Source organism: Nelumbo lutea, chromosome 3 (genome assembly GCF_056320005.1).
Source record: "Nelumbo lutea isolate HS-2025 chromosome 3, American lotus-T2T, whole genome shotgun sequence".
Lineage (NCBI taxonomy): Eukaryota > Viridiplantae > Streptophyta > Magnoliopsida > Proteales > Nelumbonaceae > Nelumbo > Nelumbo lutea.
The window spans coordinates 92,116,653-92,134,357 of record NC_142686.1 but is presented as its reverse complement, the minus strand read 5'-3'; the positions used below and the strand labels follow the sequence as shown (position 1 = coordinate 92,134,357).

At 38.4% G+C, this 17,705-nt stretch overlaps 1 protein-coding gene across 1 annotated transcript in view; it reads right to left on the bottom strand.

The window, feature by feature from the left end:
- Positions 1-17,705, bottom strand: part of LOC148866865 (signal recognition particle subunit SRP54 2-like) — a 52,698-nt gene that overhangs the window by 19,583 nt on the left and 15,410 nt on the right. The window contains 4 exon segments of the mRNA XM_088980809.1: positions 5,362-5,510; positions 5,595-5,745; positions 7,620-7,773; positions 12,685-12,784. Of these exon segments, the coding sequence (XP_088836935.1) occupies positions 5,362-5,510; positions 5,595-5,745; positions 7,620-7,773; positions 12,685-12,784 (554 nt within the window).

Sequence of the window (17,705 nt, the reverse complement as noted above, 5' to 3'; positions counted from 1 at the left end):
CAATTAGGGATACAGACTTGGGTTGCATCTTGTCTCTGCTAGCCATCATTGAAAATGTCTTCTTGGACCCTAATAAGGACACAGGATTTTGGGCCCCTTCCTCCTCAGGTACTTTCTCTTGTGCGTCAATTTTTGAGACATTAACTCAGCCTTTTGATCCTATTGGGTTGTCCTTCCCAGTTAAAGAAGTTTGGAGTAAGGTCATTCCTCCTCGGGTTGGTAGTTTTTGTTGGGAAACTTTCCTAGAAAGAATTAACACAAATGGCCTACTTCAGAAAAAGATACCCAATTCTTGTTGACTTCCTAATAAGTGTGCTCTCTGTAAAGATGATGGGGAAACTAATTGCCACCTTATGGTTACCTGTTCGATCACTAAAACAGTATGGGAGTGGGGCTTTCTCCCTCTTTGGGTGTATTTGGAATCCCCTTGTGAACATCCAAAACTTGTTCTCTTCTTCATTTTTCAGATGGCCGAAGAAGAAAGGGAAGATTATGTGGAGAAGCATTAGGGCAGCAGTGTGTTGGCCCCTATGGGAAGAAAGAAACGAATCTTTTCAGACAAGGAAAGAACCCTGGAAAACTTATTAGATCAAATACTTTTAAGGGTAGCACACTGGCTGAAATCTATGGAGCTGTTCTCAGATTATTTTGTGGCTGATTTGGTAAGAAATTGGAAAGAGATGGCTACCTCTGCCCTATGTAAGAGGACTCTTAGCCCCTCTTGGTCCCCTCCTCCCTCTGGATTCATTAAACTGAATTTTGATGGTAGTTGCTTAAGGAATTCAGGGCCTTCTGGGATTGGGGGAGTGTTCAGGAATGAAGATGGGGTTATTACTGCAATATTCTCAGGCTCAATTGGAGAAGGAGACTCTCTTAGGGCTAAGATTCTTGCAGCCCTGGAAGGTATCCAAAGAGCAAAATATTTGAACATCAGATGTTTGGCCCTTGAAGGTGACTCAGAGGTGATGATTAGGTGGTTAAAGGAAGAAGACAGTGGTTTATGGAGTTCTAGCAATGAAAAGAAAAAAATTCAAATGGCTGAGTAGGGATATTGTAATGCAATACAGACTGCTAACTCATTTGCTAATGGGTTAGCCAAGCAAGGGGTGAATAGGGAGTCTATATTTTGGGCTAATTTTTAACTTTCTTCCAATGTATTCTGTTGGTGGGGAGTTAAGACATTTTACTTCCCCCCTTTGTACTTAGAAGTGATAGGCAGTATACATGGTGGTGCAGGCAATGGTTGGGACGTTGGGGTCTCTTCAAGGGCTACTTTGTCTTCTCCATGGAAATCCATTTGTGGAGTGCTCCCTCAGTTCCTTAGCCTAATCAGGTATGATGTTTGCTCTGGAGACAAGGTTCTCTTTCGGGTGGACCTTTGGATTGGCAACTCACCCTTAAAGACCTTTATCCTTCTCTTTATACCCTTCCATTGCTTAAAAAAGAACCTGTACATCGTTTTGTGCCCTACTCTCAGTCATCCAGGTTAAGTTGGGACCTGGGACTAAGAAGAAACTTAAGAGACAGTGAACTTGAATTGGCAACCTCGCTCTTACAAGTCCTTGACTCTGTTTGCCTGGATCTTTCTAAGCCTGACGGTCGTATTTGGACTCCGCACCCTAGGGGTTTGTTTTCCTGTGCCTCTTTCATGTCAGACACCTTGCAAAAAAGAAGACCTACCTTGTGCCTTTCCCCCAACTGGTGTACCCTATGTAAAGCATGCAGTGAAAGTTGTTACCACCTCCTAATTTCTTGCCTTTTTGTTGTAGGCCTCTAGGAAAAGGTCTTTGATCTTTTTGGTCATAGGAGGGTTGTGCCTCTGCGGATTGGAAATCTCTTTAACTCCATGACCTTCAGCTGGCCAAAGAAGAGAGGTGAAGTCATTTGGAGATGCCTTAGGGCTGCTTTAATATGGACAGTGTGAGAGGAAAGAAATGGTAGTCTTCAGTGACAGAGAAAGGGGTGTGGAGGCAGTGTGGGAGTGTAATCTTTAATAGAGCTATACATAGCCTCAAACAAAGGCTTTATCAAGTTGAACTTTGATGGCAGCAGCCTAGGGAACCCAGGTCCAGCAGGTATAGGAGGGGTTTTCAGGAATAACGAGGACATATTGTTGCTGTCTTCTCAGGTCTGGTTGGAATAGGGGACTCGTTTTTTGCAGAGTTCAAAGCAGTCTTGCAAGGAGTACAGATTCCTGGACAGCTAAATTTTGACAGACTGCCCATTGAAGGTCACTCTATATTGATCATAGGGTGGCTGAAGGAACCAGAAACAATGAGTTGGAAGTACAAGGAATCTATAAAAAAGTTCAAATGGCTGGTTAGAGACACGACAGTTCTTGTTCAATGGGAAAGGTGGTCTGCAATGGGATGGCACACTACTTTGCAAAGATGGGGGTTTTTAAGTCTGAACTTTTTTTGGCTAAGTTGTAATTTGGGTTGTTGTAGGCTAGGATCACACCTCGCATCCCTATTTTATTAATCTCTTTTTTATTAATAAAATTCTATCATTTATCAAAAACAAATGACAAGGGATGGGTAAGCTTTTCTGAAGAACAGAATAGCATCTCAGAAGGAACTTCTAGCATTGGTACATAGTTGTCAAGGCACCTAGGCGAGCCTAGGCAACCACAGGGTGCTCAGTCGCCTAGGCATAGCGATGGAATTTGAAAGTATAAAAATAAATATCCCTACCCCTCTTAAGCTACTTTATTGGTTTTTTGTACTAACCAACATACCTGTATGCTAGCTATTTGCAATAAAATCATTAGAATAAAACATAAAATGCCATAGCTAGCATCCAGGTCAACAAAAATGGGGGGTTGCAGATAAGAAAAGAGTGAAAAATAAGGGGGCAGAGCCCCTGTTTTGTTCCCAACATAAGTTGTCCAAGAGGACAATGTGGACTGTGTTTAAGGGGGTGGAGACCCTGCTTCAGGCTAAAAAAATGGAGGAGGATTGTTGAAAGTAAGAAAGGAGTACCAGTGTGATTTTAGGAAGGAGGAGGAGGCAGAGCCCCTGTTTCATCCCAAAAATATTTCAAGAAGAAGAAGGAAAAAGCGTACCTGGAGGTCTTGGACTACTTGGACTGAACAATGGAAACTTCTCAATCATCGCTTTCTCTTCTCAGCTCTCAGTTCAAAACTCAAAGTCTCAAACCCAAAGATAATTTCGTAGTTTTAATGCAAAAGAGAATTACTTTAACAAAAAATGATAACATACAACAGGGTGTATTCTAATAAGATAAAACAAACCAATAAAATGATATAATACATATGCACATTCAAAAAAAATAATATAACATATATATGGGTGAGCACCTAATACAAAAACACCTGGGCGTTGGGTGAGGCGACTTCTAAAAATCGCCTAGTAGCCTAGGCAACACCTAGGCATCACCTTGACAACTATGCATTGGTAGTGTGGACTTGGAGGGGACTGGGGAGAGCAAAGGTGGAGGCAGAAGATTCACTAAAGACTGATGTTCTCTTTGGTGAAGGTGAGAAGAAGATGGTGGCTGACAATCCCCAAGAATAGAATGAAAATACATTGAAGGAGTACGTTCCAAAGAATAAAAAAGAAAAACAAGACACAGTAGAGGGTCCAAAACTGATCTCAAACGAGGAGAATGTGTGCCAAATCTGGTACAAATGCAGGGTGTGTGCAAGGAGAGCACAGGCTCTGAAGTCTGACCCAGAGCTTAGTCAAGAGATGCCAGGTGTTTTTTTTTTTTTGATAAATGAGTAATTTTATTGAAAAAATATCAGAAATACATGCAGCCTAGGAAGAGGCACGAGATTTTACCTCCCCCAAGGACTGAATCATAGGCACTAAAACATGCCCAAACCTGAGATACAAATTACAAATTAGCCCAAAACAAATCACCCCTTGACACCCCTTGCTTGGCCAGAGAATCAGCCATTACATTTGCTGATCTGCTAACCCTCTGGAACCTAACAGTCATATTTCTTGTCATCCATTTAATTTTCTTTACCAGATCCCTGTTGCCCCAACAAACTGTGCCTGGGCTATTCAGCCAGCCCACTACTACCTTGGGGTCTCCTACTAACAAATTTCTCACTCCTAATTGACTAGCCATCTGTATACCTTGTACCGCTGCTAGTAGCTCTGTCCTTACAGAATCACCTTCCCCCACTGGTCCTGAGAAAAGAGACAACATATTTCTGTCTCTGTCTCTTAGAATTCCTCCAATTCCGGATGGCCCTGGGTTACCTTGGCAGCTACCATCAAAGTTCAATTTTACCACTCCATTCGGTGGGGGTTTCCATTCAACTTGTAATTTGTTCTTGGTGGAGACTGTAGAATCCACTGCTTCCCAAATGACCTTTCACCAAGGAGGGCTGAACCTCTGCAAATCAAACACCAGGATTTGGCTGCTGCTCCTGTTGATACTGGAAATCCTTGTTACTCCCCCTCACGGTATGGTTGTCAATTCTGTTTTGGGTACTAATATTATCTCTGTGCCTCTTGCGCATCTGGTTCAGTCCCAGCCTGTCTGTTGAAACAACAGAGTGTATAGTTAGAGGAGAGGGAGAAAGGAAGGACGAGAGGAGTATGACAAATTGGCTAAACTACAAGAGAAGGTAGGGAAAAAGATTTAAGAACTGATAAGCAATTTGCTTGAAGAGTTGAAAGGAAAAAGAGATACTAGGATTGCAAAGGAGAGAGACAGAGATGGGGGGAATGCAGAACCAAAATAGTGAAGATCTGATAGAAGGGGGGATGCCGAGATGGCTTGAGGAATTGGAAGGAAATCTAGTAGTCCAGTTTGCTAGGAAACAAGGTCTTCATGTAAACAGCCCAGGAGAGGTAAAGGTAAAAATGGATGTTAAGTAGAGTGAAGAGGAGGGTGAAAAGAGGAAAAAAGAAAGATGAGAGACTAATTTCTGATATTGAAGGTGATCTAGAATTCAGTGGAAGAGGAGATAGGAGAGGGAGTAGATAGGGTAGCCGAGGAAAGTAAGGGTAGGTAGAAGTAAAGATATGAAGATTGTCAGTTGGAATGTGAAGAATTTTGAAAATGAGCTAGCTTAAAAAGGAGAAAAAGGCACAAATTTTGAAAAGGCATGCACCTTTTCAAAATGCTGCACCTGAGGCCTAGGCAAGGTGCATCCCTTAAAATACACCTCACCTGTGCACCTAGGCACACCTTTTAAATCACTGGTTTCAAGAAACAAAGTTAAGTGAAATGGATGGAAGGTGGGCCAGGATTTTGCGAGGAATAGTTAACATATCAAGATTGAATAGAGCATTTTCAGCAACTGCTACAGAAAAAACTATATGTTCAGCAATCAGTTGTAACTATTGATATTAAAAGAGCCAATAATACAACAATACTTACGCACTAAGAGCACCACCTCCTTTCGCATGACCATCCATTTTAGTAACAATGACAGCACCAACTGAAACACTTTGTTTAAATGCTTGAGCCTGATCAAATGCAGCTTGACCGATACTGCTATCCATAACAAATATAACGAGATCGGGTTTCTGAATGATTTAGAAGAGACAGTTAAGTATTTGTAAAGCTCAGGAAAAATAGATAATGTACAGAAATAAAAGAACATGAAATACCGTTGCTTCAGAAACTTGACGCATTTCTTCAAAAAGAGCAGCTTCCTGTTTGTGGCGTCCACTTGTATCTACAATAATAAGATCACAATTTTCCTTCTTAAAACGCTCAACACCTTCCACTGCAATTTTCACAGGATCTGACTCCATGTAGCTGTGGACAAAACCAAACATAATGTGAACTTGAGAGAGCACAAAGAGCAGCCTGACCTAGATAAAACCAAATTACTTGGTTAAAAAACAGGATACAATGTTCAAGTTGCAAAAGACATGGTTTCATGTTGAAATCAATGAATTGCAACTCAAAAATAGAAAATATGGTTTTCAAATTTTCTTAATTGCATTTTTTAATGTTCACTCCTTAAAACATTTAAACCACAGTTCAGAGCTGAAAAGCTTCCTAATAAGTAATAGATGGTATTGGCTCTTTAATGATGGTGTCTTATATCTTATCATCTATCTCACACTCAAACTATGAAAGCAAAAAGATTATATGGCTGAATAGGTATAGATTTGGAGAGAATTAAGATGTATACAAGAAATACATTTTTGGAAAATGAGAACACAATTTCGAATCTTAGAGCAGTGGCTTTGTACAAAAAAATAAAAAAAAATAAAAAAAATAAAAAAAAACTAGGACTGTATGCGGTCTGCCCTTCCCAAAACCCCAGATAGCTGGGACCAACATTTGGTAATGGCCTTTTATGTAGCATCTGGCTTTGTAGTTTCCTTCACAATAGTGAAAGTGGTGAGCCTTTGTATGGCTAAGGCAATTCCTAGGCTTCTTTCACATTTTATTGTGGATGCTAGAGTACGTTGATATGGACAATATGCAACTGTTTTCTTTTTCACTCATAAAGCTCGTTGGAACTGCCTTAACCCCAGTAAGAAAAATAACTATTTAACTTTTCTATTATCTTATATATATATATGATAGATAGATGGATAGATAGATATAGCTATCAAAGATGAAGCTAGAAGATAAAACTAAATATCAAAAATCTGAACAGACTTTGACTATCTGTAGATTTATCAATCATCAACATCTTTTTCCAAGGGATTGTTTGAAGGTGTTTCAGTAATAAATAGGTATTGCAGAAAATGGTTGGCAAGAGGCATAAATATGAAGAATTGAAGACAAAATAGGTGCTGAGATCTGCAAACGGGATGACTGACACTCTAGCTAAGCAAGGGATTACCAGAAATCAATTGTATTGAGCTTGTTAATAATATGAATGTTCTTGAAGTGATAGGGTAATAACTGCTACCATACCCAAGGGTTGATTGTAATTTTATCATATTTCTGATCTTCATTAATATAATTAACAGTTACTCATCAATATATATACGGGTATTACAAGGGGAGGTGTAAAATCAAGAGTGAGGTTAGATCTCTAGTACTACTACCCACCCATATTTATTTATTTATTTTTGATAAGCAATCAGTTAGTGAAAAAATATCAAGCATTAGAATGACAAAGGTGGGACCTAATCCCATGTCTAAATTCAGTCCAGGCCTGAAAACATTATATACCTATATTTGATTCCAGTCCAGGCCTGAAAATATCCCTAGTATTCTCTCTAGGGTTATAGAATCATTCATCAAAAAAAAAAAATACTAGGGTTATAGGATGTATCTTCTATGCCTAGATTTCAATAATAATAACAATAATACAGATTATGACATCAAGGGTCTCATTATGTACCCTTGATGTTTTTTATTGGTTCCTTTTATTTTGCCAAAAAAAAAAATAATAATACAGATTATAACATGGTAGATGTTGATGCTTTATATCAAATCAATTAGACAAAATTTAAAAATTTTTCCACCATAGGTCCATGATATAATATATTAATGGTTAACTAATAGTGTATATAGTACTATAGTAATCAGTATCCAATTTCTTTTTTTATCAATAACAGAACTCTTTATTGAAGTAGCCAGTATCCAACTACCTGACTTTATCAAGCTTCTAAGGAAACACAACAAAATAAAAACTTTCCTGAAAGGGAAAGTAGAAAAAGTACCTCCCATAAAATGGAATCTTAGCTTTAGTAGCATTTTGCTTCAACTGATCAAACGCACCAGCTCTGAATGTATCGGCACAAACTAGAGCTGGTTTCCAACCCTTCTTTTGATGATAATATGCATATTTTGTGCATGTCGTAGTTTTACCAGAACATTGTAACAAGAGGAATAGAATGCATTATTATGAATAGCTAAAGAATCTAAACAAAATCTTAATGCAATGAAGAATCCAATGAATAGTAAGCACTTTACAGATACACAAAAAAGCATAATAAAACATTTGGAAGCAAAAGGGCACCTTTGACTATCAGAATCACCCCATGACAAGTTGGAACTTTAAACCTTACTCAAGAGACCAATCACCAATGGAACAATAAACAAAGAAAGAATTTTTTGCCTAAAGAAAATAATTAACAAAAAAATATTTATCAAAAAAACTCATTAGAAAATTTCTTTTAGCCAATCCTCTTAGAGAATAAAAAACATTTTTTAACTTTTTAAGCACTAAAACACACCAAATAAATGACCTTGGGAAAGTAAATAGGAAAGCAGCCAAAGGAGGTGAGCCGAATACAAGGGCTTTAAGAAAGGATTTTGAAGAGAAGACATTAGAACACAAATAATTACGTGCATATTCAATCATGTAAACTCTTAATCTATTTATTTTTTCCCCAAATGTATTACTCCAACTAGCTAATGTGATGTTAAACATTATGCACTCCTAATTCTATGAGCCACCTTTGTACCAAGCCCCTCAAGGCAAGCCCAAACAAGCCCATATCAAGGTCTTAAATTCTTAATCCCTACAAAAAAAAATTATAACTTTAAGTGCCTTTTAAAAATATCTTTTATTAGGATAAATTTATGAGAAAAATTAGCAAATATGGGGTTTTCAGAGCTGCTAAACACAAAAAAACAGAAAAAAAAATGCACAGCATTTTCAAAAGGCACATACTCAGGAAGACACACCAGGCACATGTCTTTTGAAAATGTTAGACTTGGGACCAATGTTTTAAAACACAGAGGCATGACACAAGATGTTCCACTACCTGGATGTGTGAGGCGTAATTCAGAACATAAGAGGTGTAAGCCTCCCGAACACAAGGAGGTATAAGCCTCCTTAGTGGAGGGGGAGATGAGGAAGAATAATTTCATTTTTCTTTATTTTTAATAAAAATCTTTTATATTAAGAAGAATGAAGATGAATAGCACTAGTTGAAAGGGAGGGTCTCATTGAAGTGGAGGCGAGCAAACCGGAGCAGGTAATTGTATCATCAGAATGTAGGTCGGTAATTGGTACCTCTTCTCTTCCCACTTGCCATCTCCTTATTAAACTTCTAAACAATGTTTTAAAACGTGGATGCGTGATGCGAGGCATTCCACTACCTAGAGGCATGAGGGATAGTTCGGAACACAAGAGGCATAAGCCTCCCGAACACAAAGAAGCATAAGCCTCCTTAAGAGGAAGGGGGTTAGGAGGAGGAAGGGAAGGAGGATGAAGAAGAAGGGAGGATCTCACTTTTTCTTTATTTTTAATAAAACCCTTTTATATTAAGAAAAATAAAGATGCATAACATTAGTTGAAAGGGGGGGGGGGTCTTGTCAAAGAGGAGAAAGCTGAGAAGAAGAGACAAGTTGGCTCTGATACCAACTTGTCTAGTAAGACTGCAATCAGTCCTAGTTGTAATGTAAAATAAACAAGAGACAAGAAGAAAAGAAGAAGAGGAGAAGGAGAAGAGAGAATACGAAGAGAAGAAAGTCAAAGAAGAGTGTGGGATATATCTGAGATTGTCGCCCCACTCAACTATTTATATTAATAGTTTAAAACAGGGTAAAAAACCAGAATTACCCCTACTGCTTACATAAGCTAAGAAATAACAGAAACAGAAAATAACTACCAACTACCAACTAAGCAACATAAATAGACAAACAGCAGTGGGGACCACATTATTGTTCTACATCTCCACAGTTATGTTGCCTTCAAGTTGCAGTGCATCTTGCTCAGAGGTTCAAGTTGTGGGTGAAAGAATGAGGATTGTGTATTTGTGGTTATTCTGCATTTGGCTCCTGAGCTTTGTTTGTGTGCTTATGTGGATGTTTCAAATTCTGGCTTTAGTTTTTATGCTTCTTTGGGGTGGTTGGTTTTGTAAGAGATTTGAGGGGTTGATGTGACGGGATATGGGTGAAAAGTTTTCAAAGAAAAGTGGTTGGAAAATGTTGGTCCTTAGGTTTGTTTGGAGGTGTTTCCTCGACACCTCTCTAGGTTGAATTTGCTTTTCTTTTTAATGAATTTTCTTTTTTACCTTCAAAAAAAAAAAAGAGGTTTGAAGTAAGTTGTTCCATTATCACTTTTGTTTGTTTGGGCTTGTGGTGGAAATTCTCAGCAGGATGATCATAGGGGAGGTTAAGAAAGGGTTTAAGAGCAGGTTTCAAAGGTTCAGTTATACCTTCAGTATGCAAATGATACCTTGGTTTTCTTGAGGACTTCAATTGATAAAGTCTTAAATTTGAGAGTAATATTAAAGAATTTGAATTACCATTGGGTTTGAAGGTGAGCTTCAACAAAAGCATGATGATAGGTGTGGGAGGTTGACTCTTCATTGCTGTACACATGTGCAGCAGCATTTGAGTGTAAGCTAGGAAGCTTTAAATTTACTTATCTTGGCATTCCACCTGGAGTAAAAGCACCAGTGAAGTCAACTTGGCAACCAGTTACTGAGAGATTGGAAAAATGATTGGCGGGATGGGATGGGAGATTCCTCTCATTGCGTAGCTTATTCGCAAGTCTACCTGTATATTACTTGTCCATTTTATAGGTTCCAGTGGACGTTGCAAATATAAAGGAAATGGTTCAAAGAGATTTGTTTGGGACGTTGGAGGGGTAGGAAAATTCCATTTAGTGAAATGGAACAGAGTATGTCACCCTAAAGAATTGGGATGGTCTGGGTATTAGAAGGGTGTGATTGATGAATAATGCATTGTTAGGAGAGTAATAGTCGAAGTTTTTGAGGGAAAGGAGAGCACTTTGGAGGATGGCTTTCCTAAATAAATAATGGGGTAATGCAATTTGAGGGGGAGTTTGAGACACTAGAGAAATATCAGCTTCTTATGGAGTGAATTCATGGAAGATGATGAAGTTCCATCAGGCGTTTGTTGGAAGGGTGTATAGTAAGAAGGAAAGTTATATGGAAAGCAGTTAGGGCAGCAGTGGTGTGGACTAAATGGGAAGAAAGAAATGGAAGAATCTTTAATGAAATTAGTAGATCCAAGGAAGTACCAATAGACACTATAAAGATCAAAGTAGCACATTGGGTAAGGAGTAAAGACATTGGAAATTTTTCAAGATTTCTCAGTGAATGATATAATAAGAACATGGGCTGAAGTCGCACATTCTTCTAAAGAAAAATACAGGTTAGATATGGAATGGAAACCTGCACCAAGCAATACATTAAAGTTGAATTTTGATGGGAGTTCTATGGGCAATCCAGGGCCAGGCAGGTATAGGGAGTGTATTCAAAGATTTCTCAAGAAGAGTAGTGTTATGTACTCAGGACCCATTGGAGTGGGAGATTCTTTGGAAGCTGAATTGATGGCCTTTCTACAAGGCCTAAGATTAGGAAAGCAATTTGGCTTCCGCTTCTTGGAAGTAGAGTGGGACTCAAAACTGATCATCACTTGGTCAAAAGGCATTTGCCAAGTCCCTTGGATATATAGGCATGTTTTCAGGGATACAGAATATCCCTCATGAGAGTTTAACACCTATATTTGGGTTAGAAGAACTGCAAATGGTATGGTGGATTCATTCGCAAAACAAGGGTTAACAGACATCAGCTGTTTTGGGCTTTAACGCAAATCTTTTGGATCTTGGGCTGATGGAATATCCCAAACTATTGTACTAATCTTTTGGATCTTTTGGGCTTTAACGCAAATCTTTTCTAAGGGTTGTCTTTTTTTTCTTTTGTTTTTTGGATAAGTGTGAGGTGGGGAAATTATGTGAGATTTGTCTAGTGGTTGATCTTTTAGAGGTTAAGAACATAATAGTAATGGAATGCTTTGAAGTTAGAAATGGTAAGGTGATCTAGTACCATACTTTAAGGAGACCACTTCATAAGAGAGATTGAGGAACACATGGATCTGTCCAAGAGATTGGATGAACCAATAAAGTGGAAGTGACACCAAATCAGCAGGATGAAAGGTGGTGGAAAGAGTGCACTAGTGGGAAGTTTACAGTAATATCCTTTTATGATTCTAATTAAAAGCAGTGCTAACCTTAAGAAGCAAGAGGGGTGTGGGTAAATCCAATTCCTCCAAGGGTAGAAGCTTCTGCATGGTTACTTGCTTTGGCAAGCAAATCAGTGTGGTATGTGCTGTAAAAATGAAGAGACTTTAGTGCATCTGTTCAATCAATGCAGTGCAGCTGAGTTCATCTGGTGATACTAGTACTACTACACAGGTCTGGTGGAGAAATCTAAGGCATGATCCAACAAATTCTAGAAAAACCTTCTCTAAGTGGTATTGACCAAAAAATTATTCTCTTCTTTGGCATGCTTCCCTTTTGTGGGGTAGTTAGGAGATCTCTTTTTGCAAATAAAATGAATATGTTATTTATACAAAAACAATAAAATAAAATCTTCTCTAAGTGGCCCAGGATCAATGGAAATAAAAAATTAGGGATCTATTGGTATCCAGTTCCTTTTGCAATTTGTTGGGGAATTTGGAAAGAAAGAAACAGGAGAGTAGTTGAAGATAAATTCAGAAGCTTAAAAAGAATTGTGGCTGACAGCTGACACTGAACCGATGTTGATGGGTTTGCTGCCGGTTCATTCCAAGTTCAAAGAAACTCCTATAGCTTCTTTTTGTTCCAACCTTTGGACCGTTCTTAATATCAATGATATATAGCAGTATAAGGTTATTTAGGCTGTAGATATGTTTTTTTTGTTAGTGTCTTAAATTTGTTTGGCTGAGTTAGACCTCTGCAGAGGTTGCATATTATAACAGAAGTCATTTTCATTTTACATACATAAACACATACATACATACATACACTTTTCAAAATCAACATACCTTGTAAACCAACAAACATTATAACACTCGCTTTCCCTTTCTTTGGGGTAAATGAAGGTTTCCCTGGATCCAACATTTTGCAGAGCTCATTGAATACAGCCTAAAACAGATGAAACAATTTGTTTCACAAAGATATAACAGTAAACTGAAAGCCAAAACAGGTAGAGAAAATTGGTTTAACAAAAAGGAGAATCCAAAGAACTTTTCTAACAATTTTGCAGCAGCAGAACAAAGCTTACCCAGGAAAAATCCACAATCTGTTGGATGAGAACTAAAAAGCTTACCCAGATACTGCATGGGTACTTCTAGATGTACTATTATATAACATTAGCACTTCTTTAAAGAAAACACACGGTATGTTTTAACAAATTATATTATAACACTTACCAAGAAAAACACTTGTTGAGAAAAACTATATAAACACAGATAAAAAACACTTTTTTATTGGAAACAGTAACTTTCGTTTAATGGTTAATAAATAAGCACAAGACAAGCACCCCATTTAAGGAGTGTTGACCCCGCATTGGAATCCACTATTACATATGCTGCTCAAAAATAGTTCTCCCCTAGTTGACCCTTGTTTAGCTAATATATCAGCCAAATCATTGGCTGACATTCCATAAGAAATAATACCTTAAAAATCCACATATATTAGAAAATTAAATTTGGGAAGACATGTCTTGAGAAATGATGTTTAGCTTTAGAAACTATATATAAAGGCATGACATAAGCATATTATATGGGATACTTGTACCCATATGTGTCCAGAATTTTAGGATTTCTTTTGAATTTTTTTATCTTTGGAAAAAAATATTGCATTGCATTTCTGTATGATCAAAACCACAACAACCCATGTACATCAAGGAGCTGTACAATAGGAACATACATATTAAGTGGTTTGTATATCTCCTTACAAAATGGGTTTCACAATGAAGAAAAATAACTGTATAAAACCCCCTGAAATGGCTTTTGGATCACTAGCCATTTGCACAAAGTTCCTTTCAGTCTCCTTAGCACTTAAATCTGCCAAACATGCTTTACTCTCAAAAATTCATGCATTTCATTCACTCCATATGATCCATATTATTGCAGCAGGGCACATTCCCCATAATAACTTTCCTCTTACAGGCCACCCTCTAAATAGTGACACTACTGACTCAGGGAGGTACCATTGCACAGCTGAACACGCTTTGTTCTCTAAATAGTTATACTACTGACTCAGGGAGGCACCATTGTACTCCAAAGCATTCTAGTACAGCTGACCACAACTTCACTGCGAATTTGCAATGCAAAATAATAATGATGATGATGATTTACTGATTCCAAGTCTTCTGAGCACAAAATGCATGAAGAATTTTCCCAAGTCATCCCACCCATGGAATTTATCAGCACCTAGGCTTTTCTATAGTGCTTCAGTATGCCAGTTCAGAGGGTATAAAAGGAATCCAGATTTTTGAGATTGGGAAGGAGACTGGACAAGGAACTCAACTTCTTGAACAGAGATTAACTGCAAACAAACCTTATTTCTCGCATGCCCAAACTCTTTTGTCTGTTTAACTCACACAAGGGGAGACTTGTTGAACCTTCTGCAACAGCTCAATGCAAGAGCTAACTTCCAATCATTTAGATTTTTTCTGAAGAAATCATGTGTTTCTCCAACACAAGTTCAAGAGAAGAAAAGAACAACTGTAGAGAGTAAAAATTAACTTATTAAATTCTGCTGTTCTGGATGGGTTTACATGTATATATAGATTCCTCAAAGCATAGAAATTTTGGCAATCAGTAAAACTACAGCTGGCTCCTAATTAGAATCCTAGAATCTCCTAAGAATAAAATCTTATAAAACAAAAAATAGAAACTCAACAAAATAGTAGTTGACTTAAACTAATAGTTTCCTATTCTACTAATTGTGACCTTCGAAAAAAAAAATAGGGCAACCCATAATGAAAATAAATTTGGTTTATAAACATAAAAATAGAAACTTAAATTTTGAAACTACTGTCAACTTCCAAATCTAGGTGCAACCATTGATTACTCAGTCTTCTAACATATTTTCGTAACTTTGCGATGCTCAAATCTCTTCAGAAATTTATTTGCAGTTTCTTCTATTATTTGAGAAAGTTAAACTACATTACTTGTCGAGAACACTGATGTGGGCCCCACAGTTATGGTCCCACTCTGTCCGTAGGGTAGAATGTGTTCTAGTCATCCTAGGGTTAGCTAGTGGTCAATTTGTCATTCCAGTTGTTATTTATATTTCAGTTTTATATTGTTTTATTTGTTATGTAAATACCAAGGGCAGATTTGTCCTTTTCATGTAACTGGCATAACCTAGAAATATTAAATAGAAGTGGCGGCGGCAGAACATTCAGATTCTGTCCTTCCTTTCAATTCTTGTGTTCTACTACTCTCTCTCTACTCTTTCTCCTCTCTCCTCTATACCTTTTCTCCTATTTTCAAACCTGAAATCTACTAGGGTTCAAGGCTGATAGCAGTCTTGAACATCTACTTGGTATCAGAGCAAGGTTAGGGTTTCTCATGTGAGTCTAGTCCAGCCGACCACATGAGAAGCTCCTAAGGCTGGAAGCTGAGAAAGTGAAGTTCGTGGATTGATTCTTGGAGATCGCCAGAGAGTTTAACAGCAGTTGAAGACTTGTCACGGTTGCAGAGTGTTGGTGATCAGGAAGAATAAGAGAAGACTAGGGTTCGGGTAACTGTGGAAGGCAGCGAACGGTTTCTTCTTGTAAGTTATTTGTTTTCTAAGAGAAGTACTACCAAAGAGGATAGGTTGGACCTATCTTGAAAGGGCGGCCGAACCATTCTAGGGTTTTCTCCCTTCTATTCTCTAGGGTTTTACAGCAAACCCTACTATTGGGCCGAACTGTTTTAGGGTTTGAAAGTGATCTGGAAACCCTACTGTTAGGCCGGACTGTTTTAGGGTCTGAAAGTGATCTTGCGGCAAACCCTAATAAGCTTGCGGCAAGCCCTAATGTTAGGCTGAACCTTGCAGTTTACCTGGAGCTGTCCTCAAGTTTTTTTCTTTCAGCATTGATCAGCTTTTAGGGTTTCATATTAACCCTACTGCAAGTCTATCTGTACAGTACTGATTGGAATGTGCAACTGAAATGTTTTGTTTAAGGACTGACTAAAAACCCTAATTCTGCTAAGCATATCAGACCTGCTTCTAAGCTGATTTTCAGATTCTTTTGGGTTTTCAAACTTTCTTAAGGGGTGAGAACTGTACGGATTGCTGCTGTTGTGTTTGCTAGTTGGTTTCGGATCAGATTTATACCTGTTTTGTGTGCATATGGTCCTACACTGTTTTGATTGTGATTGGTAGTCCAAGTGTTGGTCTTCAACCGTAGTAACCCTATTTTTGAGACTTGACCGAAATGGAGTTTAAAAATCAGGCAGAAGGCAGTTTTGGGAACAATAGTTAAGGTAGTGTTTCTGAGACAGGTGGTCAGATTACAACCGTAAAGTTTGATGGATCAAACTATTTGAAATGGGTCCAATTAGCCATGATGGCTATTGGGGGAAGAGGTAAATTAGGGTACCTCTTGGGAGATGTGAAAGAACCCCCCAAGGGAGACCCTACGTATACCAAGTGGATCCAGGAAAACTACTTGGTTATGACATAGTTGTGTAATTCTATGCAGCCTCATATTAGCTAAAATTACTTGTGGGCAAAGACAACTAAGGAGATATGGGACGTTATGAAAGAAACTTATTACCAACCCCTTAATGTTGCCAGAGCATATGAATTGAAATGTGAAGTAAAAAATCTTAAACAAGGAGAGAAACCGATTTCAGTATACTTCTCTACCTTGCAGTTTCTGTGGCATGAGATTGATCACTTAGAGACTCTTGAGTGAAAGAGTCCCAAAGATGCACAAATATATAGAAAGCAGGTCGAGACAAACCGGGTGTTTGAGTTTCTGGCGGGCCTAAATTCAGAGTATGATATTGTGTGGCAACAGATTTTGACTAGAGACAGTGTGACTCTCTCTTAGGCATACTCCTTAGTACATAGTGAAGAGACCAGAAGGAAAGTTATGATGCAACCTTAGCCTCTCACACCAGCCTTTGTAGCTGTCAAACCCAAATCAGGGGGTGATTCAGAGGACAAGAGGAAGGAAGACAAAAGGGATGTGGTATGTGAACATTGTAAGAAACCCAAACATACAAAAGAAACATGTTGGAAATTGTATCCTCACTTGGTTCCGGCAAAGTTGAGAAGCAAGAAAGGCAATGCTCATGTGGTCGTGAACACTGATTCAGAATCCTCATCTGGCACAAGAGGAACACCTTTAGAGACCTTAGCTACAGTTCGGGCTGCCTTAATACAGTTGGAAAAGGAAGTTGGAAATTCAGCTCAGCCACCGTAGTCACCGTCAGCTCCTGCCACATCTGCCTTCACACATTCAGGTACTCAAGCTTCAGCCTACCATGCCTCAGCTCCAGGTACTACTGAACCTTATTGCGTAATAGATTCACGTGCATCCAACCACATGACTAGCTTGCCTTCATTGCTTACCACTTATCATTTGTCTTCTGGTAAGGATAAAGTATCTATTATTGATGGCACCCTGGTTCCTATTTCTGGGAAGAGTGACATCAAGTTATCTCCCTGTCATCTGTTTTGCACGTTCCTAAGCTTGATACTAATCTTCTTTCAGTCAGTAGTATTACCAAGCATATGAACAGCTCAGTAACCTTCTTCCCTGACCGATGTGTTTTTCAGGACTTGGAGATGAAGAAGGTGATTGGGACTGGCCGTGAGACGAATGGGATCTATCTGCTCGGGGAGAGGTCTCGTCAGGAAGAGTCGGTAGAGAAGATGTCATTTGTTTCTCAAAGCGTGAGTCCGGTTATGCTTTGGCATAACCGATTGGGTCATTTGTCCTTTCGGTCACTAAAGAGTCTATTTCCTGCTTTATTTGAGTCTATTGAGTTGTCTCAGTTGCAATGTGAAAGTTGTGAGTTTGCTAAACATTGTAGAAAGTCTTATTTATTGAGTA